Source organism: Vipera berus (assembly GCF_964194415.1).
Source record: "Vipera berus genome assembly, chromosome: 6".
NCBI classification, from domain to species: Eukaryota; Metazoa; Chordata; class Lepidosauria; order Squamata; family Viperidae; genus Vipera; species Vipera berus.
Window position 1 is genome coordinate 39,341,672 of NC_138208.1, and position 27,150 is coordinate 39,368,821.

Consider the following 27,150-nt stretch of genomic DNA (forward strand, 5'->3'; position numbering starts at 1 on the left):
AGCACAGGTTGATATGCAGCTCCCTTCTTCTTCCAGCTGGGTGACCTTGAGGTAGCATCTGGAGAAAGTACAGCATCTACTTTCTCTGACTCTGGCCTGGGGGGGGACGGCCCACTGCCGCCACCCCCCGCGCCCCTGCCCACAGCTGCCCCGGCAGCGCTGCCCACCCCAACATGTAGACCGGGCCCTGTGGCTGTCACAACACTAGCTGCTCCAAAGCTGACTCCGGCCTCGGGGGGCAGCCCACTGCCACCACCCCCCACCCGCAGCTGCCCTGGCAGCGTCACCCACCGTGTAGAGCGGGCCCCACGATTGCCACACTAGCTGCTTTGGCGCTGACTCCAGCCTCTGGGGGCAGCCCACCGCCGCCACCCCCCGTTCCCCTGCCCTGCCAGCAATGCCGCCCGCCCCGCAAAGAGCGGGCCCCGCAGCTCCCACAGCACCAGCCGCTCCGGCTTTGGCCCCGGGGGACTCCGCCAGCGATGCCCGGCCCAGCCGCATCAGCAGGTTCGTCAGACATCAGAAAGCAAGACAAAAAAGGGTTTCCTTGCAAGCAGAAGGGGAGGATATTCTAAATAAGTTCACACATCATATTATTAGGCCATAGTTTCCTGATTATGCCCCAAACTGACTTATTTAGGACATAAACTGTGTCATAAATGTTGCTTTGCAATGACTGGATTCAAACATCACTTGAAGCAGCAAATGATTGATCCACTTTAGCATGTTTGACAAATCCAGATTAGATGCATAATTTATGGTATATATAAAGTATGAATAAATATAGTATACCTAAACCAGGGGTCAGCAACCTGAAACGGTGAAAGAGCCACTCGGAACCGGTTCCCTCACACAAGGAAAAACTGGGAGCCGCAAAAAATGTGTGCGCATGCACGTACATGCACAGAACAGGGTTTGACTGAAGAGTGGAGCCAAGGCGAGATATGCACCTACCCTGCATATTTGAATTGATTGGTTGAACTTTTTTAGTCCCACTTTTTTTTTTTTGGACTACACATAGCAGAAGACTGGGAGCCGCAGGAGACAGCTGAAAGAGCCGCATGCGGCTCCGGAGCTGCAGGTTGCAGACCTGTGACCTAGACTGTGGGACAATGTGTATGAATCTTGCCAATGGTGGTTTATTGCAGTCAAACAATATGGCTGAGCATAATGTATGAATCCATAAAAAACCAGTATTATTTCAGACAAGGATTTGCCTGTTTTCAAAAATAATCTATAGTACTCAGTTCCAGAATACAGCAAAAATACAATAAAAACTGCCACAATACAAGCTTCCCCCCTTTGTACTGGTGTTGTAATGTAAGGGGTGGAATTTGTGTCGTATTTTAATACATCCCGCTTCCCAGTTATTGTGCAGCTAAGCGAGTGACAAAAATCCAGATAATCAGTAAATATATAATTTTTAATTATATAAATATATATATAAATAAAATTATATAAATAAAAGATTAACAAGATGAGAGTTCCGGCACCTTTTTTATATATAAAAAAGCACTGTCAAAAGACTGTCGGAAGAAGTCACACATGCGCACGAGCCAGCCGGCAGCCATTGACAGTGACAGCTGTCAAAAGGGCTACCGGGAGCATATACGCATGCGCCAAGACCGATCCAGCTGACAGCCGCCGAAGCTGTCAGAACGCCGGTTCTCAAACAGGTCCTCCAGCCAGCCGGCCGGTCAGCTGGCGGATTCCCCAAGCAGCCGAACAAGCACAGCCCCCAGGAGCTGTCAGACTGCCGGAAGGCTATTGGCTGCCACCCGAGCGGCGGGTTCCCTGATTGGTTGTTATGTTTGACAGTTCTCAATATAAAGTGGGTTTTCCGCGCCTGTCAGCTGTCCGGAGCTAAAGCCAAATAAACGTTCTGAAACCCTGCCTGCCGCCTCCCTCTTGTCTTTCGCTGAACATTTTACCTGGCGACGAGGATGGGATTCCGGTACCACAGAGCTAGTCACTGAGTTAAGTCACGACTAGAAGGAGTTCCAATCCCTCCAGCCGGCTAAGTCACTGCTGAAGTCGCTACTGAGGGTAAAGGAACCCTTCTGCAGCTCGAACGGTACCGCAGACCCACACTATGGCCAACCTGGGACACATCAGGGAGTTTGACGTCCAACATCCCGAGGGATGGGAGTCGCACTGGGGGCAGGTCGAGGACTACCTCATCGTCAACAAAATCACGGAGGACCGTCACAAAGCCGCAGCGCTACTCTGCCTCAGCGGGCCGGCCGTTTATGACATCGCTGTAGGGCTCTGCAGCCCGGACCCCGTCGCTACAATCCCATATGCCGAGCTGACCGAACGCCTCAGCAGGCATTTTATGCCCCGACGAGCAGAATTGTATTGGCGACTCCATTTCGCTTGCCGTCACCAACAACCGGGCGAAGCATCTACCGCATTCATCGCGGGGGTGCACCACGCTGCCCGCAGATGCCAATTTCCGAACCTGGAGGATCGCATTAGAGACCAAATCATCACTGGACTTCTGAACGAACGGCTCCAACGCAAATTGGTGGCCAGGCCCACGATGGATCTCGCTGAACTCACACTAGAGATCATGGCATATGAGGATAGCCATCATGAGGACTCCCCTGCATTCGGAGGCAACTCCAGCAGCTCAGTCCATCAGGCCTGGGAGCCAGACAGCGAATCCCCCGAGACCGGCACCGGTGTTGATGCAATCATTCCCTGATTCAACAAGATGGTCGCTGACCGTGAGGGGAACCACAGACTGACCAAGCCAGGGGGTTCCGGCCAAAAAGCCATCCTTTCTGGGCCCAGGGCCAAGTGCGCCAGCTGTGGCGGAGCCCACGCCAGAGCTACTTGTTGTTTCAGGAACGCCAAGTGCCATGGATGTGGGAAGTCCGGGCATATCCGCTCCGTGTGCCGCAGCCAAAACCGGGAGACCCTCCACGAACTTGAGGAAATTCCGGCAGGTAGGACCAAATCTCCCTTCCCAGCCAAAAAAATCTCCCAGACCTCCGTTTTATCTATCCTCGCCACACAGGAAGCCCTGGCTATCCACCACCTACAACCCAAAATCAAAATTTGGGTCAAAATTCAGGGGGTCCCATTTGAGATGGAAGTGGACTCTGGGTCCTCCGTCTCCATAATGTCCTGGGACACTCTCCAGAAGATCAGCTCTAAAGGCAAATGTCTTATTTCCCTTCAGCCTTCCCGAATCTTACTTGCTGATTTTCAGGGCCAGGCCAGGTTGAAGGTGGAATTAAAAAAATTCCAAGGGTACCTTTCGGTTCAGATTACCGAAGGACCCAGAGCCAGTCTCATCGGCCTTGACTGGTTCGAGGCTCTGGGCATCCGCCTTGAGGGAACAAACCGTATCCAGTCACAAACCCTAGAAAACGTCTGCCAAATGTTCGCTGACGTTTTCGATGGCACACTAGGGAGGTATACAGGCCCTCCCATAGACCTCAAGCTCAAGCCGGAGGTCGGTGCCATCAGAATTAAAGCCAGAAGGGTCCCCTTCGCTTTAAAACAAAAGATAGAAACGGAATTGGACCGCCTAGTGACCTTAGGGGTCCTGGAACCTACAGACGGGGGAACCTGGGAAACACCAATCGTGACCCCAGTTGAGCCAAACAGAGACGTGAGGATCTGCGCAGACTATAAGGCCACCCTCAACCGCGCATTGAACCCCCACGCATACCCAGTCCCCGCAGTCAAGGACGTCCTGTCCGAAATTGGCTCCGGCTCCATTTTTGCAAAACTCGATCTGGCGCACGCGTTCCTCCAGCTACCTTTCACTAAAGAAACAGCGGATGCCCAAACTATCGTCACACACTGCGGGGCCTTTAAGGTAAACCGCCTCCAATTTGGAATTTCAGTGGCTCCTGGTATTTTCCAGGAAGTCATGGAGAGAACCCTGAAAGGGATTCCAGGGGTCTGCCCCTACTTCGATGACGTCCTCATCGCAGGGGAATCTGAAAGTACTTTGGCAGCCAGACTGCAAGAAGTACTAACCAGATTCCACAGAGCAGGTTTAAAACTTAAACGCGAAAAATGCTCCATAGGAGTTCCATCCACAGAATTCCTGGGCTACAAAATTGACTCGCAAGGGATCCACCCCACAAACTCCAAAATCCTTGCTATCAGGGCCGCCCCGACCCCCAAAAACAAGACAGAGCTCCAGGCTTTCCTGGGGCTCTTGAATTTCTATCATGCCTTCCTACCCAGGAAGGCAACCATAGCAGAACCCCTCCACAGGTTACTTGATAAAGGGGCAGCCTGGCAATGGTCGGCAGTCCACAACAGCTTCAAAACTCTAAAACTAATGCTGTCTAGCAACGCGACCATTTCCCACTACCAAGAAAATAAACCTCTCTGCATAGCCTGCGACGCATCCCCGTATGGGATCGGAGCAGTTTTAAGCCACTTACTTAGCGATGGGACACAGGCACCGGTCGCCTATTATTCCAGGACCCTCTCCAAGATCGAAAGGAACTATGCTCAGATCGATAAGGAGGCCTTGGCAATTGTGGCTGGCATCAAAAAATTTCACGACTACCTTTATGGCTGCCCCTTCACAATTTATACTGACCATAAGTCATTGCTTTGGCTATTCACCTGGGACCATCAAACTCCCCAAATTTTGTCTCCAAGAATGTTGCGATGGACAACGTTCCTCTCGGCATATTCCTATCAATTAATTTACAAACCTGGGCGACAAATGTGCCACACTGACGGCCTCAGTAGGCTGCCCCTACCCCTCGTAGACCCAGACCCAGCCCCAGCAGGCAACATCTTAGCCATCCAGGAGCTCCTGGAATGCCCGCTGACAGCGAATGACATCGCTGCCGCAACCTCACGAGACAAAACACTTAGCAGGGTAATGGCATGGGTACATACTGGGTGGCAATCCGCTTGCCCTGGCACAGATTTCCAGCCATACTTCGCCAGACAAAATGAACTGACTTCACACCTGGGGTGCATACTCTGGGGTTGCAGAGTGATTGTGCCACCCGTGCACAGACTCAAAGTCCTGCACACATTACACGAAGGGCACCCTGGCATCGTAAAGATGAAAGCCCTAGCCCGCAGTTATGTTTGGTGGCCAGCAATCGATAAAGACATTGAAGCACACGTGGCTGGCTGCTATTTGTGCCAGCAGTCCCGTCCAGTTCACCCCCAGGCCCCCATTCACAAATGGGAAACCACCAGGAATCCCTGGTCCCGGGTCCACATTGACTTCGCAGGCCCATTCCAGGGGCAGGTTTTCCTCATTGTAGTGAACAGTTATTCCAAGTGGTTGGAGGTTCTCCCGGTTTCCAGCACAACAACAGCTGCAACCATTCAGGCTCTCCGGGGAATCTTCGCAACACACGGCCTCCCCGATGTGTTAATCTCAGACAATGGCCCTCAATTTACCTCTAATGAATTTCAGATCTTCGCAAGGAACAATTGTATTAGGCATGCAATGTCGGCCCCCTTCCATCCATCGTCCAACGGCCTTGCTGAGGTTATGGTGAGGGCCACCAAAGATGCCCTCCAAAAGATCATCACGGGAAATTGGCACCGTCGCCCGGCACAGTTTCTCCTGGCTCACCACGCTACACCTTGCTCCACCACTGGGAAAACTCCTACGGAACTGCGGTGGGGCTGTCGATTGGTGACAAGGCTGGACAGACTTCACCCCGACAGACCAGCGGCTGAAATAGTCACCAACACCCCTACAAGGACATTCTCTCCGAGACAAAATGTCTGGACTAGGGACTATGGGGGAAGGGACAAATGGATCCAGGGAGTCATCCTGGATCAAACAGGACCCTTATCCTACACGGTGGACACGGGGAAGGGACTTGTCCATCGCAGACATGCAGACCAGCTCCGACCCAGGGCACCCCGAAACATTCCCCTATGCTCACCTCCCCAGGAGCCCGAACCGTTAAGCAGCACCGCCCCCAGCGAACCACAATCACCCCAGGACATACAAACACCGCCCTTGCCTCCCCAGGAAGTAACTCCGACGGCGTCATACTCAGAAGAGGAGGGGCCCCTCCTCCGCCGTTCCAGCAGGACCAGGCAGCCCCCCACCTACCTCGCGGACTTTGAATGGGCAGGAAACTCGCCGACACATAAAAGCCCCGTTGAAAGTTTTTGTTCTAAAAGTTTAGTTAAAAACATTGTTAAAGATCTCATTTCAGGGGGGGAAGGGGTGTTACATACCAATACCCCGGGAGCCTTCAGTCCAAACGGGGAATCCTTAACCCGGCAGGCGTTGACAGTTGACAGCTGTCAAAAGGCTGCCGGAAGAGGTCACACATGCGCACGAGCCAGCTGGCAGCCATTGACAGTGACAGCTGTCAAAAGGGCTACCGGGAGCATACACGCATGTGCCAAGACCGATCCAGCTGAGAGCCGCCGAAGCTGTCAGAACGCCGGTTCTCAAACAGGTCCTCCAGCCAGCCGGCCGGTCAGCTGGCGGATTCCCCAAGCAGCCGAACAAGCACAGCCCCCAGGAGCTGTCAGACTGCCGGAAGGCTATTGGCTGCCGCCCGAGCGGCGGGAAAACACGGTTCCCTGATTGGTTGTTATGTTTGACAGTTCTCTCTATAAAGCGGGTTTTCCGCGCCTGTCAGCTGTCCGGAGCTGAAGCCAAATAAACGTTCTGAAACCCTGCCTGCCGCCTCCCTCTCATCTTTCGCTGAACATTTTACACCCAGTGTCTGAGCAGCTTGCAAATGCTTCCTGTGCCAAGACTGGAAGCTTCTGGGTGCCATGATCTTGCATGACTTCAGGCCGCAAGATCACGGAGCCCCTTAGTTTCCAGTCTCCGTGCAAATGTTTACAGGCTGACGGAATGCTTTGAGTAAGCAAAAGCACTGCCTCAAAGCATCTGCTGAGATTCCAAATACTTTGGGCGCCGAGACTGGAAGCTTCTGAGTGCTGTGAACTCACGGCCTGAAGTCATGCGAGATCACAGTGCCCAGAAGCTTCCAGTCTTAGCACCCAAAGTGTTTGCAAGCTGTGCAGATACTTTGTGGCAGTGACCCAAAGCATCTTGTGAACTTGCAAGCACTTTGGGTGCCGAAACTGGAAGCTTCTGGGTGCCATGATCTTCTGCGGCAGAGAGGCTGGAAAGGAGACAGCTGGAGAGGAGACAGCTTGCTAGATCTCTGCAAGGTAATGACATTGCAGGATGGGGAGGAAACGATTGTGAGGAGCATGACGTATTTCAGTGGGTCGGGGGAAGCCTTGGGTCGTCTTAAACAGGTGGCCTGTTCCATCAGTAGACCCCCTCGTGGCCTTTCCCACCGTGAAAAACCTCAATTGCACTTAACAACCCATGCATTTGATTAGTGAATGCATGGGCAAAAGCAGGGAATGATTGCATTGAAGATACGTGTGTCAACGCTGTGACAATGGATGTCCATGCTCTGACAACTGAAATTCAGCAGCCATTTTACCTTTGTTTTTAATGTGCCTTTTCTGTTCTTTTAGAGTTCAGATGTAGAAGGGGGATGGGGATGGGGTAAATGCTTGAGGGTTTAGCTAGCCATAACAGTGCAGAGGTGTGGGAACTCAAGGACATTGTCTGATAAGCTTTTGGTGGGCGGAGGAGACAGAGAGAATAGCCCGTGTTTTACTCTAATTGGGGAATGTGATTTATGACAGCTTTTGTGGGGTGGGAATTGCAACTTGTTGCTTTGCATCTGGGGGGAGAGAATCTCAGTCTTGGGTTCAACTATAAAAGTGCCGACACTTTGTTTCCTGAATAAAATGTTCCTCAAGGAAGAAACTCTTGCCTTGAAGTTCTTTTAATTGGTTTCATCTATCGGAACCATGACATTAACCCAAGACTCCCTTTTTCTTTAAAATTACAGGGTCCAGAGCTCTAGTCACCTACCCAAAGTAGAAGGGAGGCTGACAAAGACTCAGGGAAGATCCCAATATGGAGAAGGAGAACCCTGTCACTGGCATCATAGCCACAGCTGTTACATCGGTGGATGGAGCGCAGGCCATCGCGCCAATTGAAAGCGTAGTCTCAGATGCTTCAGCAACGGGGGCAAGACCAAAACTAAAGAGCTCATCTAGTCATCTGAATGGACCCTACCTAATGGAGATCCAAAGTGATCAGAAACAAGCCAGCAGAAGGATTCTTCGAAAGCTACCAAAACCGAACATTCGTTGCCAGCTCCCCAAAGGACACACTCTCCTGATAGATGGGCGAAAAGGATGAAACCATCGGATGACTCAAGTGATTGGAAGTACATGACTGCAGTCCAGAGGCAGTCAGTTGAGCACCTTAGGGACATATTTGAAGTGATGGAAGTGGGGAAAAAGGAGCGTGCCATCCGTCTACTGCCTACCAGTAAACGGGGAGATGAACGAGGCAGGAGCAGTTTCCTGAATAGAAGTCCTAGTCCCACACTAGGGGACAGCGCTGCCTCTCCACCTTTGCGGCCACCAGCATTAGGCTCGAGCCCCATGCGGGAGAGCAGTCTGGACTGTCAGCAACAGCGTACCAGTCCCGATCATCACTGGCAATAAGCGAGTCCAGCCCATTGTCAATGTGACAACCTTGGGTGTCGAGAATGGTATGTTAGCCCTGAGCACCATCACCCCTCTGAGAGCCCCGATTGTTACCCGCCATTACAGAGACCGGGGTGGCTTTGATCAGTACAGAGACAGTGGCAGCCCTGACCATCACTGCTATCACTGAGCTGTGTTGTTGATGACACAGCCCTGATCCTTACCCTCGTTGCCATGCCAGTCCCGGGCCCCTTCCCAGGAGGGAAAGGGATAGAGGCCTCCATTGTAACCGGATGCAGCATTATGGGCGAATGAACGATCTGCTAGACCAATAGCAATGCATGGCTGTTCCCCCCCCGAAAGCTACATTTGATGGGGACCGTGAGAAGTGTCACTGCATGTTTTTTAAGTGTTTGTCAGCTCCGCACGTCTCACTTTGTTTCTCTGCCAGCTGCATAGTAATCTTATCAATGTAACCAAGGTGACTGTCACATGTCCAGCCATGTTATGGTCTCATGCCTAGAACTGCTAGTAACTGCGCATGTCTACAAGTTCTCACTTTACTTTTTTTTTCCTTCTCTTTGTATTCTGTCTGATGAGAGGATGTAGTCAGTTAGGAGTTTTCTTTTGCTTTCCAATTAAAGTTTTATATACAGTAGAATATGCCTCGGTTTTGTTTATTTTTACCTGATGTTTACCATGCATCGAATAAACCACGGTTCATCGCCCTGTGATAGGGAAGTATTAATTTATTTCCCTGACATTGGTAGCAGAGGATGGTTTGTTTTTGTTTTCAAGATTTATTGCTACTGATAGGCAGTTAGCCAGCTCGTTAGTCCGGCGACTGAGGAACGCTGTGATTAAATTGCTGCAATATGCCAAAGAAAAAGAAGAAGGCCCGTTATCAGCCTGCTGCGGAGGAGACAGTTTCTTGACAGAGACACCTCCCTTCCAGTCTACAGACTCCGCTCGCATCTGCTACATGTCTTGGAGAAGCAGCCTCTGATTTAAGGTCGGTCTCACCGTTTTCTGCTATTACAAGCCCTGATGTTATTGCAGGTAACCTGTAGGGAGACACGTCTGAGTGGCTCAATAGTCTGTACAACGAGCAAGCACCTGAACAATGAAATTTCAACCTATTCATCAGGGGGTTGAGAACCCGATTTGAAGACAATTCCATAGCCTTGAGAGCAGAGAAAGACATTCATGAAGTGAAGCAAGCTGTCAGACCAACAATGGATTAGGTGCGCGAATTCAGAAGGGTCATAGGCCTTATCGAGTGGTGGCCAGAATGATTCCTGGTGCACCATTTCAAAGAGGGCCTGGACGACGACCTATTCCAGGCCTGCGTCTACCGAGGAGTTCCCGACCAATTACAAGAATGGTACCAGATAGCAGTAAAGATAGATATCAAGTTAACCCATCGAAAAAAGTCAGCAACTCCCGGACCAGTTCCAAGTCCAGAACCTGCCAGATGACCACCTCCCTGTTAACTTCCAGCGATAAAAGCAGCTGAATCACCCAGGCCCATTCCAGCACCACTGATCAAGTGCTTCAGGTGTGGTCAGCAGAGATCTGTCTGATCCTGTACCCCCAGCAGAGGTAGATTGGGACCGCCAGAAAGGAAGAAGCCCACTCAGCAGCCGAGCAAAGAAGTCAAGCTGGGCTGCCCAAGAACCCGTCACCCAAGTCGCATCGCCTATGCAGGAGAGAGTCAAGACCACAGCCGATTCCACCACCACTCTGGCTTCCTACAACAGCGACAATAAGTAATGTGAACTCCTACCATTGCACTGACCAAATGATTATGCCATTGAATTAATACCAGGGGCCAAGCTGCCTAAACCAAAAATGTACACCATGTCCCCCCTCGAAATGGTGGAACTACAACAGTATGTGAATAAAAATCTAGCCAGAGGCTTTATTGAACCGGCTAAATCCCAAGTGGGCGCTCTGGTGTTATTTAAAGAGAAAAAGGACAGATCGCTGAGGCTCTGCGTAGTTTACAAGGGGCTAAACTGTGTGAGTGTGGAGAATAAGTATCCCCTCCCCCTCCTGAATGATCTACTAACCCATCTAGCAAAGGGCTGTATCTTCATCAAATTAGATCTAAGAAAGCGTACTACTGAGTAAGAATAAAAGAAGGACGTGAATGGAAAACTGTTTTTAACTGTCTTATGGGCAGCTATCAATTCAAAGTTATGCCATTTGGACTACAAGGAGCTCCAGCTGTTTTCATGCAGCTGATCAACCAGGTGCTGCACGATCATCTATACAAGGGAGATTTGGTGTATCTTGATGACATCTTAATCTATAGCAAGAATATGACTGACCATGTGAATTTAGTGCGTGAGGTGCTAAAGAAACTACTAAATGCTAAATTGTATGTAAAATTATCGAAGTGTGAGTTCCACCAAACACGATTGGATTATTTGGGCTATTGGATCTCCAGTGAGGGCATAGAGATGGACCCTGGCAAAGTGAAAGCCATAACTGAATGGCAACCCCCAAAGACTTGAAAACAGCTTCAAAGCTTTCTGGGGCTTGCAAACGTCTACCGTCAATTCATTCGTTAATTTGCTGAAAATGCTTTACCTCTAACAGACTTATTAAAAATGGGTAAATATGGGGGAAAGCAACAACTGGGCCAACCACTAACATGGACTATGAACTGTCAAACTGCTTTTGAAAATTTAAAAAGACTTTTTGTGGTCAAGCCGGTCTTAAAGCACCCCTGCCCGTGGGAACCATTTGTGATTCAAGCTGATGTTAGCATTGTGGCAGTCGGAGCAGTACTTTTGCAAAAGAATCACAAGGGGGTCCTACAAACTTGTGCCTACATCTCAAAAAAGTTCACTGATTGCGAAAGGAGGTGGGTAGCTTGGGAGAAGGAAGCTTTTGCAATTCGTTGGGCTCTACTAACCTGGTAGCACTACCTAGAAGGAGCAAGGTGCCTTTCGAAGTATGGACTGATCACAAAAACTTAGAAGCACTGAAAACTCCTCGCAAACTTTCCCCTAAACAAGAACGATGGGCACAATACTTTAACCGGTTTAATTTCACCTTAAAGTATATACTGGGGGAAAAAAACATTTTGGCTGATGCTCTATCCAGATTGCTCCAGTATAAGAGCCAGCGTGAACAAGTCAATGATTCGATCATGCCTACACCACAGATTCTTTCTCAATTAACACCGCAGAAAACCCTGTCTACGACAAATCCGAACCCTTACGAGCCTGTGACGAGAAAGCTGAAGCAGAAATTCAATGATCAATGGTTTAAAGACCATCAAACCACCCTAATCTGTAGAGATGGACTAGCTTACAAAGGGGGGAAAATTGTATTTGCCTGAAACCCTCCGCCTCCATGCACTCCAACGCAGCCATGATGTGAAACAAGCTGGACACTTTGGCTATTTGCAAACACAACATTTATTTTTACAAATTTTATTGATTTTCTAATATTACATTCACATATTTGAAAAACAACGTGGTGGCTGGGTAGTAGTAGTAATTCAACTACATACAGATATCATTAGTACAGATTTCAAATTGCTACCATAAACATTTCCTCTTTTTCCCTTCATATATAGTATTTGTAGATTAAAAAACACGTTTTATCCTATCAATCACATAGAAAGTAACTTTCTTACATATATCGTTTTTAGTTTACACATATTCTAATTGTTTTAACATACAATCTTTTAGACAATCAATGACCTAATAGATTTTTCAATTTTAATTTCCACTAACGTTTAGATTTAACGTTTGATATTTATCATTCCCAATTCATCTATCACCATTACTCACAAAATCTAATATTCAAAATACACATCCCATTTACTTAACTTTTCACCCTCTATGTCAACAAATTAAGGATACAATATGATATCCTTCCTTTTTTGCTAATTTTCAGTTGTATTTTTAAGTAGTAATCAAAATTTATTTTTATTTCAGTATTTAATAGTTCGTCTCTTCCTCTTTGTATCTGCTATCTCTTGCTTAAACTGATAATTTTTGTTTTTAACCTTCCATATAGACCTATTTATTACTTTCAACAATAGGTTTTTAGCTTGTCTACATTATTCACCTTTACATGACCTTTATGCACAAAACAATATTCAAATTAGTTATTAATATTTATACTGCTAAATTTTAATGACCAAATTTTTTTCTTTATCTCAGTTCATAACAATGTCTTGTGTTCAACATACACATCTTAAGTACATTCTGTTTCAGATTTCAATAAGATGGTCAAAATTCCATTCTTCTTGAATCTTATTCTGGCTTTTTTCCTTTGCCAAATCATCTTCCATGTCCTTGTTTTTGGGTCATCGAACCAATCTCCTTGTAATATCATGTATGTTAATTGATATTGGCAAAACCATCCAGTTGCCATTTTTTTGAGAGAACTTGTAGGTCTAGTGGGTTGTTTCTTTATTCTTCCATATCGACGTAGTTATTCTGAATTGTTTATCTTCTCATCCATCTGTTCCTTTTGTAGATCCTCTAGTTCCTTCTGAGTTGTATAAGAAACCTTTTCCTTTTTCCAAATTATCAATGTCTTTTCTGGATTTTCAAATATAAATATTTGTTGAATAGTAGGTTCTTCTGTCATCGTACTTGAATGTTTCATTTTATCTATTGTATTTTGTATAGATGATTCTTTAGTTGTGGTCAAAGTTTGGGCTTTCACATCTGGGCTGTCTTCTTGTTTCTTCACATAGCCTCTTAGTATTTCATTTGTTGTGGTAAGAATTTGGATTAGTGTTTTCAACATATCACTTAGAAAAGCCAAAAGAGAGATTTTTTTTTTCCTAGGTAGGGAACACAAAGCCTTTCACAGCTATTCCCTCACTGCAGGGGGGAGAACGTTTAGCAGCTTAAGAAAGTACAGAAAGTAATTAGGGTGTAAAAGAGGTAGATCTCACCCAGTCTCTTCCGCGCTGCTTTAAGAATTGCCTGGTAAAAAATGTAACTTCGGCTGTTCACAGCCTAGGGACCAGCCATAATGGCTGGTCCTTTCGTCTGCTTGTTTGGAGGGATCGCCAGGTCTAACAGGAGAGTTGCGGTTCTCCTGCAATCCAATGAGCACCCCTCCTTGCTAGTCACCTCTTTGGGGCAACTTTCGGCCCTTTTCAGGGCCGAGCGATGTGAAACTGGACAGGGGAGAGAGAGCAAGTCTCCCAGCTGTCCATAACATTTAATTCGCTGGAGGTTTTGGTGACTGACTTTGAAAAAAAAAGACGTGGAAAACTTATGTCAAAAGCTGTGCAGTGTGTGCCACCTTGAAGAGAATTCCGGGAAAGACCCCTTGACTATTACAACCAGTCGCGGACCCTTCCCAACCATGGGAAGAGATTGCGATGGATTTTATAGTTGAGTTACCTGAAAGCAGAGGAAATACGGTAATATGGACTTTGATTGATCTTTTTTCAAAGCAATCTCATTTCATCACCTGCAAAGGAGTCCCGTCAGCCCAGAAATTGGCCAAGATGTTCCTTAAGCACATTTAAAGGCTGCACGGTGCGCCAAAACGAATAATCTCTGACAGAGGGGTGCAGTTTACAGCCACCTTCTGGAGGGGTTTCCTGAAAATAATTGGTTCATCGCAGGGGTTGTCATCGGCTTTTCATCCGTCTACGAATGGGGTGGCTGAAAAAGCAAACTTGATAGTGGAGCAGTACCTTAGGTGTTATGTGGATTATCAACAAATTGGGTTGACCTTCTCCCTTTCACTGAGGTGGCTTAAAACAACACCGTTTATAGCAGCACTGGTTTCATGCCTTTTAAGATTGCTACGGGGAAAGAATTCAACCCAATTCCTGAGTATCCTCAAGGACCTTCTACCTCCCAGACTTTTGACCAATGGATGTCAGGATGGGGGAAAATTTGGGACAAAACTAAAACTGCGCTGAAAAAAGCCTCAGAAACATATAAAAAGCAAGCTGATAAAAAAGGTCTCCCCAGAGATCATTCCATATTGGGGAAAAGGTTTATTGATCCACAAAATATCTATGACTTAAATTGCTTAGTAAGAAGTTGGGACTGGAATATCTAGGTCCCTTCTCCATTGTCAGGATCATAAATCTAGTCACGGTGGATTTGAAACTACCATGACTTCTAGGAAAGATTCACCCTGTATTTCATTGCAGTTTATTAAAACCATTCTGGGGATCTACTTTATGATCTCCTCCCAAGAAAGTACCTGGTCTCCTAGTGGTAGCTGAACAAACACATTATAAAGTGAAACATATTCTTGATTCTAGGTTTCACAAAGGAAAGTTGCAGTATTTAGTACAGTGGAAGGGATATCCATTATCAGATGCCATATGGGCAAAATCTAATGAAGCTAACAGGCTCAAACACCCAAATAAGCCAAAGGGCAACCCTTTACCTATGCTTCTGTTTAAATTGCAGTATTAATCGTTTCTGTTAAGGGGGGCTGAATGTCAAGAGCCTTGGTGGAGCAGTGGGCTAATGCCTCCTTAAGTAACACCAGCTGCCTGCAATTAGTGCAGGTTCGCATCCCACCAGGCTCAAGGTTGACTCAGCCTTCCATCCTTCCGAGGTAGGTAAAATGAGGACCCAGATTGTTGGGGGCAACTAAGCTGACTTTGTAATAATGCTGCTTGGGGTGTGTGTGAAAGCCCTAATAAGCAGGCATATACATGGAATGAAGGCTACTGCTAAGTTTGTAAGCCGCCCTGAGTCTTCGGAGAAGGGCGGGATATAAATGGAATTTTTTTTAAAAAATGTCCACGCTCTGACAACTGAAATTCAGCAGCCATGTTATCTTTGCTTTTAATGTGCCTTTTCTATTCTTTTAGAATTTAGATGTAGAAGGGGGGATGGGGTAAATGCTTGAGGGTTTAGCTAGCCATAACAATGCAGAAGTGTGGAAACTCAAGGACATTGTCTGATAAGCTTTTGGTGGGCTGAGGAGACAGAGAGAATAGCCCGTGTTTTGCTCTAATTGGGGAATGTGATTTATGACAGCTTTTGTGGGGTGGGAATTGCAACTTGTTGCTTTGCATCTGGGGGGAGGAACTCTCTGTCTTGGGTTCAACTATGTAAGTGCTGAAACTTTGTTTCCGGAGTAAAATGTTCCTCAAGGAAGAAACTCTTGCCTTGAAGTTCTTTTAATTGGTTTCATCTATCGGAACCATGACAACACAATTCACTCCTATGAATCCTCAAGTTAAGAATGGAATGGGCAGGCTCCATTATATTCGTAACTCGAGGACTACCTGTACAGAGAATTATCTCTGATCACAGTCCAGTGTGGTTGGAGATTGATAAGGAAAGAGGAGATAGACGCTCATGGCGCGTAAATGAGAATTTGTTTAGAAATCAGAGAAATGTGGAAGAATGCAAACAGCGGATGAAGGATTTTTTTGAGATGAATATGAATAAGGGTACCTCTATGGATATGGTTTGGGATGCTAGCAAGGCCTATATGAGAGGGGTGTTGATATATATGAATAATAGACATAGACGTGCAGTGGAAACTAGAAGGAAAGAACTGGAGAATGAAATAAAGGAAAAAGAAAAGGCTTTGATTTTGAACCCAGAGGAGGTGAAGATCAAGGAGGCTATTAGACTGTTACGAGGACAATTTGATAAATTAATGGCTGATCAAGTGGCGACCAATCTGCGGTTTGCTAGGCATAATACTTTTTGCAATGCTAATAAGCCAGGCAGATGGTTGGCTTATAGACTGAGGAAAAAACAAAGGGCATCTAATATAGATAAGATTGAGCATAAAGGAAGGGTTGTGTATCAACAGAATCTTATTAAGGATGCCTTTGTGGATTTTTATTCGAAATTATATACTAAAGAGGACATTAATGCAAAAGATATTGATACGTATTTGGAGAAGGCTAGCATCCCGGTTCTTACGCAAGTACAAAAAGAGGGGATTAACCAACTGATTACAGAAGAAGAAATTTTTACAGCTATTAAGGAACTGAAGGTGGATAAAGCACCAGGCACTGATGGCTTGACTGCGGCCTATTATAAAAACTTACAATTAGAGATGATAAAACCGTTAAAGGAACTGTTCCAGACAATCCAGAGGGGGGGAAAGGTGCCCCCGTCTTGGAGAACAGCTTTTATCTCTTTGATTCCGAAGGAAGACCAGGATGCTACTTTAGTTAAAAATTACAGACCGATATCGCTTTTAAATACAGATTATAAGATATTTGCTAAGGTTTTGGCTAATAGACTGATGAGGGTTCTGCAACAGGTGATTCATGGGGACCAAACGGGGTTTATTAGTGGAAGACAAATGAAAACCAATGTGAGACATATAGTTGATGTGTTAGAGTTTTTGGAAAGGCACAACCAGATCTCTGCTGCGCTAATCTTTTTAGATGCTGAAAAGGCTTTTGATCAATTGAACTGGCAATTTTTGTTGAAAGTTTTAGACAAAATGGATTTTGGGGAAAAATTTTTACAACCGATTAGGGCATTATACCAAAAACAAACTGCCCGAATTATAGTTAACAATAGTTTGACAACAGTATGTAATATTGAGAAGGGCACAAGGCAAGGCTGTCCGCTATCGCCCTTGTTATTTATATTAACATTAGAGATACTATTGGTTAAGATTCGGAATTCGGAAAAAATTAAGGGGATACAAGTTGGAGATCAGGATTACAGATTGAGAGCATTTGCAGATGATCTGGTTGTTACAGTGACCCAGCCAGAGAACTCTGTTGTGGACCTGATGGAGATAATAACACAATATGGGAAGGTTTCTGGATTTAAAGTAAATATACAGAAAACTAAAATTTTGGCTAGAAATATGACAGTCTCGCAGAAGGCTCTCCTAGAAGGATTAACTGGATTTGAGATTGTTAAAAGGGTTAAATATTTGGGGGTGATTTTGTCGCCCTCTAATACAAAGCTATATAAAAATAATTATGAAAAGTTATGGGGGAAAATTCAAAAAGAACTGGAGAGTTGGGAAAAATTGCAATTGTCTTTGTTGGGACGGATTGCAGCAGTGAAAATGAATGTCCTGCCCAAATTTTTATTCTTATTTCAAATGATACCGATTCTTAAGAAAGACTCTAACTTGGAGGAATGGCAGCGTGGTATCAATAAATTTGTGTGGGCAGGGAAAAAGCCACGAGTTAAACTTAAGATTATGCAGGATACTCGTGAGAGAGGTGGCCTTAAAATGCCTAATTTTAAATTATATTATGAAGCTGCTGCACTAGTAGGAATAAGTGATTGGATTAATTTGACACAATCGAGGTTATTAAATCTTGAGGGCCATGATCTGTTGTTTGGCTGGCATGCATATTTGCTGTATGATAAGAAGGTAGATACTGTGTTTAGGATGCATATTTTAAGACAGGCATTGCTGAGAGTTTGGAAGAAGTATAGACATAAGTTAAGCAGCAAGATACCATTGTGGGCAATCCCAAAACACGCAATAGAAAATATACATGCTGGTTTCAAACATGATGAGACTACTTACAAGGAAATTTTAAGTTTGGAAAGGAATATTTGGTGCTTGAAATCATATAGTTTCTTGCGAGAAGAGAAGGTTGTTCAGACTTGGTTTCAATATATTCAGTTACAGGCCAGGTGGAAAGAAGATCAAAAAAATGGATTTGCAACGACTGATGAAAATTTGATAAAGCAAATTAGAAATCAAGGACCAGCACATATTAAACGGATATATCTTGCATTGATAGAGATCGATTCAGAAACAGAGCTTGTTAAGGATTGTATGATAAAATGGGCCCAAAACATTCAGGAAGTTATTACAATGGACACGTGGGAAAAGATCTGGGTGAGGAATGTAAAATTCACTCAAGCTCAAAGTTTAAGAGAGAACTTTTACAAAATGTTTTATAGATGGCATCTAGATCCTAAAAAGCTTGCAAGTATGTATCCGAATTATCAGCCTAAATGTTGGAGGTGTGGTGATGAAGAGGCAACATATTTTCACATATGGTGGACATGTAAAAAGGTCAAGGCTTTTTGGATAAAAGTCTGGTGGAATATGCAGAAGATTTTTAAACGGAGGATAAAGTTTTGTCCGCAATTTTTTTTGTTGGGAATAATTGTTGACGCTACAGTTGTGGACTCTAAGTTGATGTTGAATTTAGTTACGGCAGCAAGACTTTTGATAGGTCAATATTGGAAGAAAGAGGAACTGCCGACTATACAAGAGTGGATTTTAAAGGTTTCCGACTTGGCAGAGATGGCGAAGATTTCGGCCTATTTGAAAGATTACTCGCAAGAACATTATATTATGGAATGGAGAAAATGGATTGAGTTTATCCAGAATAAGTATAGGGTCAAGAAGTTTTATCTAGCATTTGAATAAGTCTTCTTTCGTTTTCTTTTTTCTTTTTTTATTTTGTCTTCTATATATATTTAATAATGCTAAGTTTTGTTTGATCCTATATAAGTTAGAGAGTGATGGATTTTAGAATTTATAGTTGTTAGTATATGGTTGTTTATGGTTGCCTTTTTATATATATATACCTTGTATTTAGCTCTGGGAAGTCCGGGGGGGGGGAGGGGGGTTAGGGGGAGGGGGGGGAGGAGGGAGGGGGGGAGGGGGGGGAAGGGGGGAGGTAGGGAGGGGAGGAGGGAGGGGGAAGGGGGTTTTTTAAAGGAAAACTGTATTTTTAAAACTTTTCAATAAAAAAAAAAAAAACATAGCTAATTTTATGTGATGGCCACTTCCCAAAGCCCCACCCAGTTCTTAATTTCTGCTGGTTTACTTCAGGGTTTTGGGCCAATCAAATGTCATCAGGCAGTAAATTTTGCCACATCACCAGCCCAAACCTAAAACAAATGGTTAGCAAATACATCACAGCATAGGCTTCCATGCTTGACCAGAAGCATTCATGACAAACTATAAATCACTGCTATTATCCTATACCACGGGTCGGCAACCCGCGGCTCCGGAGCCGCATGCGGCTCTTTGAGCCGTCTTCTGCGGCTCCCAGCCGCCCGGTGCGCGCGCACCTCTCCAAATGGAGAGTGGCACCGCCCGTTTGGAGAGGTGCGCGCGCACCTCCCCAAACCTTTGGAGAGGTGCGCGCGTACCTCCACGCGAACGGGCCGCGGCGTCGCTCTTTGAGGAAGCTGCCGCGGCCCGTCTGCAAAGCTGCCGAAAGCGGCAGCTTTGCAGACGGGCCGCGGCAGCTTCCTCAAAGAGCGGCACCGCTGCCCGGAGGTACGCGCGCACCTCTCCAAAGGTTTGGGGAGGTGCGCGCGCACCTCCGGTCGTTCGGAGAGGTGCGCGCGCACCTCTCGGAACGGGCCGCGGCATCGCTCTTTGAGGAAGCTGCCGTGGCCCATCTGCAAAGCTACCGCTTTCGGCAGCTTTGCAGACGGGCCACGGCAGCTTCCTCAAAGAGCGACGCCGCGGCCCGTTCCGAGAGGTGCGCGCGCACCTCCCCGAATGGGCGGAGCTGCGCGCGCACCTCCCCAAACCTTTGGAGAGGTGCGCGCGTACCTCCGCGCGAACGGGCCGTGCCGTCGTTCTTTGAGGAAGCTGCCGCGGCCCGTTTGCAAAGCTACCAAAAGCGGCAGCTTTGCAGATGGGCCACGGCAGCTTCCTCAAAGAGCGATGCTGCGGCCCGTTCCGAGAGGTGCGCGCGCACCTCCCCGAATGGGCGGAGCTGCGCGCACCTCCCCAAACCTTTGGAGAGGTGCGCGCGTACCTCCGCGCGAACGGGCCGTGCCGTCGTTCTTTGAGGAAGCTGCCGCGGCCCGTCTGCAAAGCTGCCGAAAGCGTTAGCTTTGCAGATGTGCCACGGCAGCTTCCTCAAAGAGCGATGCCGCGGCCCGTTCCGAGAGGTGCGCGCGCACCTCTCCGAACGACCGGAGGTGCGCGCGCACCTCCCCAAACCTTTGGAGAGGTGCGCGCGTACCTCCGGGCGAACGGGCAGCGGTGCCGCTCTTTGAGGAAGCTGCCGCGGCCCGTCTGCAAAGCTGCCGAAAGCGGTGCGCGCGCACCTCTCCAAATGGAGAGTGGCACCGCCCGTTTGGAGAGGTGCGCGCGCACCTCCCCAAACCTTTGGAGAGGTGCGCGCGTACCTCCACGCGAACGGGCCGCGGCGTCGCTCTTTGAGGAAGCTGCCGCGGCCCGTCTGCAAAGCTGCCGAAAGCGGCAGCTTTGCAGACGGGCCGCGGCAGCTTCCTCAAAGAGCGGCACCGCTGCCCGGAGGTACGCGCGCACCTCTCCAAAGGTTTGGGGAGGTGCGCGCGCACCTCCGGTCGTTCGGAGAGGTGCGCGCGCACCTCTCGGAACGGGCCGCGGCATCGCTCTTTGAGGAAGCTGCCGTGGCCCATCTGCAAAGCTACCGCTTTCGGCAGCTTTGCAGACGGGCCACGGCAGCTTCCTCAAAGAGCGACGCCGCGGCCCGTTCCGAGAGGTGCGCGCGCACCTCCCCGAATGGGCGGAGCTGCGCGCGCACCTCCCCAAACCTTTGGAGAGGTGCGCGCGTACCTCCGCGCGAACGGCCCGTGCCGTCGTTCTTTGAGGAAGCTGCCGCGGCCCGTCTGCAAAGCTACCAAAAGCGGCAGCTTTGCAGATGGGCCACGGCAGCTTCCTCAAAGAGCGATGCTGCGGCCCGTTCCGAGAGGTGCGCGCGCACCTCCCCGAATGGGCGGAGCTGCGCGCACCTCCCCAAACCTTTGGAGAGGTGCGCGCGTACCTCCGCGCGAACAGGCCGCAGCGTCGTTCTTTGAGGAAGCTGCCGCGGCCCGTCTGCAAAGCTGCCGAAAGCGGTAGCTTTGCAGATGTGCCACGGCAGCTTCCTCAAAGAGCGATGCCGCGGCCCGTTCCGAGAGGTGCGCGCGCACCTCTCCGAACGACCGGAGGTGCGCGCGCACCTCCCCAAACCTTTGGAGAGGTGCGCGCGTACCTCCGGGCGAACGGGCAGCGGTGCCGCTCTTTGAGGAAGCTGCCGCGGCCCGTCTGCAAAGCTGCCGAAAGCGGCAGCTTTGCAGACGGGCTGTCGCCGTCGGGCAACCGGGAACCGGTTCCATCTCACTTTTTAAAAAAATGGCAACCGCGTGCGTCCGCGCATGCGCAAAACGTTTTTTGCGCATGCGCGTGTATGGACACACGCACGCGGCTCCCAGTTTTTTTAATTTGTGATGGAACCGGTTCCCGGTGGCTCTTTTCCTTTTTTAGGTTGCCGACCCCTGTCCTATACAATACATGAGTGGAGACTTTATGTGCATTCTACCAAGAAATTAAGGATATTAAACTTAACTGGATACAGATTGTATAAATATGCATATAAATGCATGCACATACAAATTTATCATACACACACACACACACACACACATTTAAAAATCACAGATACATTCACTGTACAGATTTGAATCCTACAAATATTCTTCATAGTCATAATCTGATGCCTGTGTATTTCTTGCTATGTGTAATAGAATGTACTTCTAATGAAATGTGAATAGATTTGAACACATCACCATCAAAATCTATGAAAATGATACAGTAATTCGATTATGTGTGTATCAATGTTTATTATGTATCATTTGGCTATCAACACTTTTAGAAACCTTTAATAAAAAGTGGCATATACATTTTAAAGTAAACAACCAGTCTTTCCCAAGGCTAGATGAATTGAGATCACATCTACACTTCACTTTGATCTATACAAACATCAATGTACGTATCACTTTATGAAGCTTTAGGGATCAAGACAAAGTTACATGTATTAGTCTACCCTACTAGTTCTATTCAGTCAAGACCTTAAAACAGCAATGAAAACCTCTAGGATTTAGATCAGACTTGTGACGTCATGTGACGTCAGGAGACTTATTGGGACTGTTTTGCCATTGCCGATAATGGGGTGGGTGCAGGTTCCGGATGATGCGAACGGCCCGTGGGCTGGCAGTTTGACACCCCTGATTTAGATTATAGTCCTTCCAACTAATTAGTGGCATTTTAGATTTTTTAAAAAGTTTTCTTCCATACTATCTTTGACTTGAGCTAATCTGTTTTCCCAAGCACCCATTCAACCAAGGGCAATAAAAATGAACAACAATGACAGGTTATAGTTAGATACTTTCTACTGTGACTGAAAGTGGTTCTTCAGGATTTCAGAAAAAGTCTTTCCTGATTATAGGTTGAGATACAATAAATTGAATTCAGAAGTTGTTTTGTACAGAATTCAGGGGAAGAATAAACCATTCTCAGAATTTGAGCTGTAATATTCTCTAACAAGTACAATTTCTACAATATGTGTTTCTATCCTAGAAGAAGAAATATATCATGACAGTCAAGGTGATTCAAAGGTGGCACTATATTAAACATATTTTAATGCTATCATTTCAAATATTAGCTTTATCTTTGAAAATATCTGATTAATATTGGGCATAGATAGAAAATATGTCTATATATTTCTTTTCATATAAAATAAATATATGAAATCAACTTACAAAGACAGGAAAGTAATGTTTATTGAAATAGGTCCCAGATTTGGAATAGCTTCCAATTCATTGTTGTTCAGTTTTCTGTTTAAAAAAAATAATGAAAGCTTAGCCAAGACAGACATAAATGGTAATTGGTATCTTCTAATTTTCCCTTCCCATTTTATCTCTAACAACTTACCAGTTTTCACCTCCCACACTCATAGTGGCACAATTTCCCAAAGAAACAAAGTCTTTTAATGATGCTGACTTCCACAGATGCCCACTGGATTGCTGTAGGTCCTTTGAATATTGCACTTACCATTTATATACGGAATAATAAACCAGAGAATTCTGGCTTATTGAGAGTATCCTTTGTGTGGTACATGTGGCTCATTTATTCCTCTGAAGGAGTGAAATCACACACCAAATACACACACACACACACACACACACACACAGAAACTGGTTTACTGTTTTCTTTTTTTTACTCTTAGTAGTTGGTTTCTGCATACAGATAGAAAATCCATGGCTAATGATTGCTTATGGTTGTATAACATCTTCTGTGGCTTGGCAAATAACTGTTACTACTCATGCTTTCCATCAGCTGAAAGCTCAGCTATCAAACAAGAGGAGCTTTTACTTAGGAATTTGGGTCAAGAAGTGTAGGCTATCAAAATACAGCAATGTCCCATGTGTCTAAATAGGTAAATATATGTTCATGAGTAGGCAGAAAAGATTGTTCCTCATGTTCCACCAAGAACCTGGAGCTTATGGAGCGAAGGAACTGGATGAGGCTGTCGGCAGGCCCAGAGGAAGAGAGAGAGGCTTTTGGAGGAGTTGGTGGCGGCGGCAGCAGCGTGCTCCAGGGGCGAAAAGAAGCAAGGCCTCTTTAAGGAAAGGGTGGAAGAGTCAGGATCAGAAAAAGGAAAGGAGGCGAGGTTGTCAGAATACAAGCAAATTTGAGGGCTAATCCACATGGAGCCCCATTCCCATCTGTCCTGTTTGCCATCGTTCACTCCCTAGAGACTAAAATGGACAATGTGAAATTTGAGCGGGCCTCGAACAAGGAGTATATATCGGAGGTGGTGACCCTTTGAGAGCTGTATGCAACGAAATTTCATTTTGATGTATGCCGATTGGTGTACATTCAAAGTGACAATAAAGTTATCATCATCATCAAATGCAAAGCAAAAGCCAACTGCTTTATATATCAGCTTTCTTTGGAATCACAACTTATCACTGAATACAAATAAAATCATTCTAGGTTTTATATGCACATGTCATTATGATTTTAGAAATTTAAAATAAAGCAATGGAAAAGAAGACATCTTGCAACACAGACAGCCATAAGAATCTGGAGGCAGAATAACTACTTACATTTCTCGCAGGTTATAAAGATGACTCAAAGAACTAGAGTTGATTGAAGACAACCTATTGTGGCTTAGATCACTGTAAAGTTAGAAAATGCATAAATACTCATCAAAATGAGAGATATTTAAAAATAATCTAAATACATTTTGATTTCTATTTCCTCCCATGATAGCCTTTCATATATTTTTATATGATGTCTATGAAGTGCATACAACTCAAAAGCTATTTTCATAGAAGCTTAAAACAATAAAATAAAAAACTATTTAAGATCAGCATGGCAATAATTGTCCCATGTACCATATAAATCAAACTTTTTTTTTCTATCTTGGCAGCATAGGAGAGACCAAAGACACATCTGGCAAACAAAGCATTAAGGTGTCTTTTCATTTATAATTTTTACTTGGTATGTCTAAATTTGTGGTATATGGATATATACATGTTTGGGTGACATGGAAACTTCTTCCATTCATATGTCTCTGCATCACTAATTCTCTCATATGAAATGATTAACATTTGAACCATATGCAATACCCGGAATGAAAAAAAAACCTGAATAAATATTTCAGCTTCAAGGAATAACTCATTTCAGATTCAGTAATGAATAAAACTGTTCAATATGCCAAAGAAATCTATTTCCTGCAAGATCATATGTTTATTTCTAGGGTGCATGTTCTTGATGGGTATGTATGTGTACCTTCTGGAAGAAATGAAAAATACATGAAAATGATATATCAATATTGTGTAAGTGGTCTAAAAAAAGCTCAGAATAAAGAAAGACTTCCCCTGATTTATACTATTTATTTAGTATTATTTATACTAATACTGGTGGGACGCGGTGGCTCAGTGGGTTAGGATGCTGAGCTTGTCAATCAGGTCGGCAGTTTGGCAGGTCGAATCCCGAGTGCCGTGTAACAGAGTGAGCGCCTGTTACTCGTCCCAGCTTCTACCAACCTAGCAGTTCGAAAGCACGTAAGAATGCAAGTAGAAAAATAGGGACCACTACAGTGGGAAGGTAACAGCATTCCGTGCGCCTTTGGCATCTAGTCATGCCGCCCACATGACCACGGAGACGTCCTCGGACAAGCGCTGGCTCTTCGGCTTTGAAACGGAGATGAGCACCGGCCCCTAGAGTTGGAAACGACTAGCACGCATGTGCGGGGGAACCTTTACCTTTACCTTTATACTAATACTAATATACTAATATTTGACTTTGGATCAAAGCATTATAATTTTGTAAAGTTATGGTTATTACAATGTTATTACAATATTAGACTTTATTCTGCATAAGCAAAGAATGTAAGATCAACTATTATTTCAACAGTGTTTCAGGTTTCTATTGACTTAGTCACAGATAAATGCACACATCCTTTCTTCATTTTACACAAGGCACCAAGGTAGAAACTAGCTAGAAGACTATGAGTTCTAGTCCCACCTTAGTCACAAAGCCAGTTGGGTGATTTGGGGCCCATCACTCACTCCCATCCCTAAGAAAAAAAAATGGCAAACCACTACTGAAATATTGCTGAGAAAACTTTAAGGACTTATCTAGGAAGTTGACATTGATTGGAAGGCATGGACACTAAATAAATAAATAAAGGTAGGAAAGAGTCAACACCATGAAACAGTATAGAAGACATACTTTCTTTAGGACCTGTCACACAATAACAGAAGTGAGTAGAATTGTTTTGGTAAAGTTATAACTCTGGGAATGTAGTGGGGTAGGAACCTGGCCCAGATTTTATATTATAGAAATCCTACTGTTGCAACTGCTGTTAATTATCACTAAACTAGACTCAGGGATTTTTCACTAAAGAGCTCAGGTGTACTCTCCATCTGGACTCTATAACTTGAATTTGCACTATGTTTCAGACTAAACCTTTGTATTTTCAGGCACTGCTCGTATCAGCAGATTTTATGTGATCTGTTCTTTCCCTTCTTCTTGTCCAGATTTTTAGTGCTCAGTAGCCAAAATCAAATACTATGACAAGAAATTTAATAGACTTGCCATTTAAATCTATTTTTAGCTTGCAGAAGCATACAAAAAGGAAAAGTTTATTCATTTGAAGAGACATTCCTACAAAACAAAAAGAAGTACTCTAAGAGCTGAAATACAGGTGATCCTTTCTAATGTCGATTTTGAAGAAGCTTCCTGACAAACATAGGTTTTAAAATGCATCTCTTTCTGGCACCTCAAAATTTTTTTGAACGAAATCCTTAAACTGGTATGAAATAATATTAAGCAATCTTTCCTTATAATTTAGCAGTGAGCACCAGCATCACTGAAGTTCTGGAGCTCACATTTTCCACTCCTCTGGCCTCCTCCCTCTTTAAAACCACAGTTTTAAATTAAAATCTCTCCAGTGGTTTTAGATCTCTAGTAGCAATGGAAATTCTAAATGACTAAGAATGGCTGGACTCCGGGATTAAAATACACATTTCACTTTTAAAAAGACAGGCCTGTTAACATGCCAGCAGTTGGTACAATCTTCCAAGGAGGAAGGCTCTTCTTTAAGCTTTCCAGGGCAACTAGCAGAGGCCTTGAAAATGCCTTCCTGGATGTGAAAATTGCAAAGGACATCTTGAAACACTGCATTTTTTTCAGAAACTTTAATGTGGTGAGGTTTTCCCAGCAGCAAGCCTCTATGTACCATATCCAGACAGATGTTGATCTGTAAAATGGATGAAGATAAAGAGCATTTCATTCATTTCTGTCTCTTCCACTTACTTTCCTTTCCATAAGGCTCCAAAGAGAAGAATCAAAGCTTTGGATTCAACACCACTACCAGCAACTTTACAACTATGCAGATCCTAACTATGATATAGTGTAAAAAGGCAAGATTAGACACCAAGG

At 45.4% G+C, this 27,150-nt stretch overlaps 1 protein-coding gene across 5 annotated transcripts in view; it reads right to left on the reverse strand.

Annotated features, from left to right (window-relative positions):
- Positions 1 to 27,150, reverse strand: part of LRIG3 (leucine rich repeats and immunoglobulin like domains 3) — a 78,848-nt gene that overhangs the window by 42,211 nt on the left and 9,487 nt on the right. For 4 of the 5 annotated variants that reach the window (XM_081331253.1, XM_081331252.1, XM_081331251.1 and 1 more), the window contains 2 exons: positions 24,306 to 24,377; positions 22,956 to 23,030 (listed from right to left, as the gene is read on the reverse strand). In XM_081331253.1, the coding sequence (XP_081187379.1) occupies positions 22,956 to 23,030; positions 24,306 to 24,377 (147 nt within the window). Of the gene's footprint in view, positions 1 to 22,955; positions 23,031 to 24,305; positions 24,378 to 27,150 lie in introns of those variants that run through there. The other variant, XM_081331254.1, reaches the window with a different exon arrangement.